This window comes from Hesperophylax consimilis, chromosome 9, assembly GCF_061612785.1.
Source record: "Hesperophylax consimilis isolate HC1 chromosome 9, BYU_Hcon_1.0, whole genome shotgun sequence".
NCBI classification, from domain to species: Eukaryota; Metazoa; Arthropoda; class Insecta; order Trichoptera; family Limnephilidae; genus Hesperophylax; species Hesperophylax consimilis.
The window spans coordinates 37,954,229-37,956,997 of record NC_142844.1 but is presented as its reverse complement, the minus strand read 5'-3'; the positions used below and the strand labels follow the sequence as shown (position 1 = coordinate 37,956,997).

The 2,769-nt window shown below is 30.6% G+C and overlaps 1 protein-coding gene across 1 annotated transcript; it reads right to left on the bottom strand.

The window, feature by feature from the left end:
* Positions 1 to 1,262: 1,262 nt before the first annotated feature.
* On the bottom strand, positions 1,263 to 1,753 carry LOC149421320 (putative salivary secreted peptide). Its single transcript, XM_089635475.1, has one exon. The coding sequence runs from the start codon at positions 1,673 to 1,675 to the stop codon at positions 1,316 to 1,318; it is 360 nt and encodes a 119-aa protein (XP_089491601.1). The 5' UTR covers positions 1,676 to 1,753; the 3' UTR covers positions 1,263 to 1,315.
* Positions 1,754 to 2,769: the final 1,016 nt, after the last annotated feature.

Genomic DNA, 2,769 nt, shown 5'->3' with positions numbered 1-2,769 from the left:
AGGACAGTACAAATATAAACAGTTTATATTTGTACTGTCCTGATGAAGGTTGAGTTCAACCGAAACCGGTCGACGTCTATAAATGTAATAAAGTGGTTTAAAACAAAGTTATTCTTTAATTTGTGTAATAATGTCAAGCCACAAAGTGTTTGCTTCCTTCGATAATTGATTAAATTAAGTTCATTTGCTTTATTATTCTTTTCTTTTCATTTAAATTATGTTTAAAATTTATTTTTAAAATAATTTATTAATTTATCTTTATTTTCATCTCTTTCTTATTTTTAGTTAATTACCTATTTCACAAATACATTGCATTTCACAAAATAATATTGTTATTTAAAGATCATGGTGAACACATCTTAGAAAAAGCCTACAAACAAATGGGGTTCATTCTACACATCACAAAACCATGGCATACGTAAGACCTCATCTCGAATTTGCATCTATCATTTGGAATCCTCAATACCAAACTTATATTAACCGAGTTGAAAATATTCAAAAAATATTAAGGAACGGTTGTATCGCTTTGAAAATCTGAAATATAACAATATTACTCTTTAGTAACAACAAAACAATATAACCCTATTATGCCTATTGACTCACCAGTTAGCAAAGATTGCATTTCGTTGCCCTGAACTCAATACCAGATCGAATACTTTATTTTACATACAACCATTTATTTGTTTTTATTGTTCATCTATTATTTTCATATTTTTTACTTATCACATTAAATATCTACTTTCTTCCTAACCTGTAACTATAAAAAATATTGTAAATGGAACTTAACTGGTTTATTTTATACTCAACATTTTAAATGCAAAATCAATTCACATGTATAACGGTATGTTTCCTAAATATACTCAAATAAAAAATAATAATAATTTTATAAAAACAACTTAATAATTTTAGTTAAAGATAGCAAAATCTTTTATAAACATTCAAACATGTAAATGATGATTTTAAATCATGAATATTTCAATATTTTCCACCCAGAGACATCTATTGCCAGCGCCACGAAGTTGAATGAAAATGTTCAATCCTTTCTGTGAAAGGGTTCTATGGGTCTACACTTCGCTTCAAGAAAATGTAAGATTTATATTATTAGGGGCTTACAGTGTACAGTTGTACAGTTCATATTGTAAAATGACTTATAATTATGAGAAAAATTGGAAAAACAATAAAGATTAATATATGAAACCTTGTGTTTGGATTTTAAATAGGACTTACGAAGTAAAACGATGAGGGATAAATAAAAAAGAACACTGTTTTATGAGAGGTTTATTTCGTCAAGAAATTGAGAAGAAACATGGAATGATTAACGGCCCCAAATCTCGAGGATGAAGTTGAATCCATGGCCTCGCTGGGACTTAAAGTGAAGAGTCACCTGCTTCAGGTTGACTCCTCCATTCAGCAGACTGCAGTACCCTCCATCGCCATTGATGTACTGGTCCAAGGCCCTGATGTAGCTGATTGTCGCGTTATTGAGCTGTCCTGACGCAGGGAAGGTAATGTCCTTGGTAACCACTTGAAGAATTGAAGACGACTTCTGTACAATCTCGTAATGAAGCTGCCTATCTCCTACTTCTTTGTATCCAGTTTCGAAGTTGTTACTTTGGGCAAGGATACACCCCAAAAAGGCGAACGCCACAAACAAAACAGCTAACTTTGATGCCATTTTTTCTAAATTATCACTCACTGGCAGCGTGAAAGTTTGAACAAATATGCACTCGAAATGTGTATTGGAAGACTGTAATGCATCCATCCGTATTTATATTAGTTTTTATCAAATTTGTTAGGTTTTCATAATCTGATTAATTGATTCACTGATAAAAATGTTCTCATTTCTCGTAATGGATTTATTGTGACAAACAAGATCATGAGTGTTTTCGGTAAAATCAGATGTATCTATTATTATTTCTGTGTAAGTGTACTTTAAGTACTCACCTTTCATGGAAAATATACAAGATAAAGCAATATTAGGAAAGTATCTTATCGATATGAGTAGCTGGTTCAAAGGAATTATTTATTTCTAGTCTATTGAAACCAAGCTATTTAAAAGATTCTGAACATAAAACATAGATGATTGATATTGAAAGATTTATTTATTGTTATCAAGTTTAATTTGTAGAACTCATTTTATTTTTTATATATTCAATAATATTGTTATTGGATAGTTTGATAATGCCTTCAGTTTGATAATGCCTTCAGAGGGCGAAACAGCTGTCACGCGTAATAATAATTACAAAGCAGAACTTGTTTAAAAATAAACTGTTTTTATAAACCTAATAACAATATTATTGAAAATATAAAAATATAATTAAAAAAAAAAAAAAAAAAAAAAGATATTGAAAGACTTCGTGGAAAAATAAAATAACGACGTCGTTTCACTACCACACCATTGCTTCTCATTTCTACACTAGTTAGCTACTAGATTACTGTTTAACTCGACCGTTTGACATTCCATATGTCTGTAAATTTGATTGTATGTTCCGTTTCAAGTTCAAGACGGTGACCTTGTCAGATACTGCCTTTTTATCCAGTCAGAATTCCACTACGAGCTGTCAAATCGGAATATCCTAAATTGTGGTACCTACCTGCCTTATGATAATTTTTAAAAATGCTGACGTTTCTTAACCTAAAAAGCCCTGGACAGAGCATTAGTGCGATGTTGTATGAGCGGTATTGAAACCAAATCTGGCAGCCATCTTGTATGACAATCTTTTGAAATGATTTGTATGTAAATTGGTAAATATTGAAATATTTTTATTT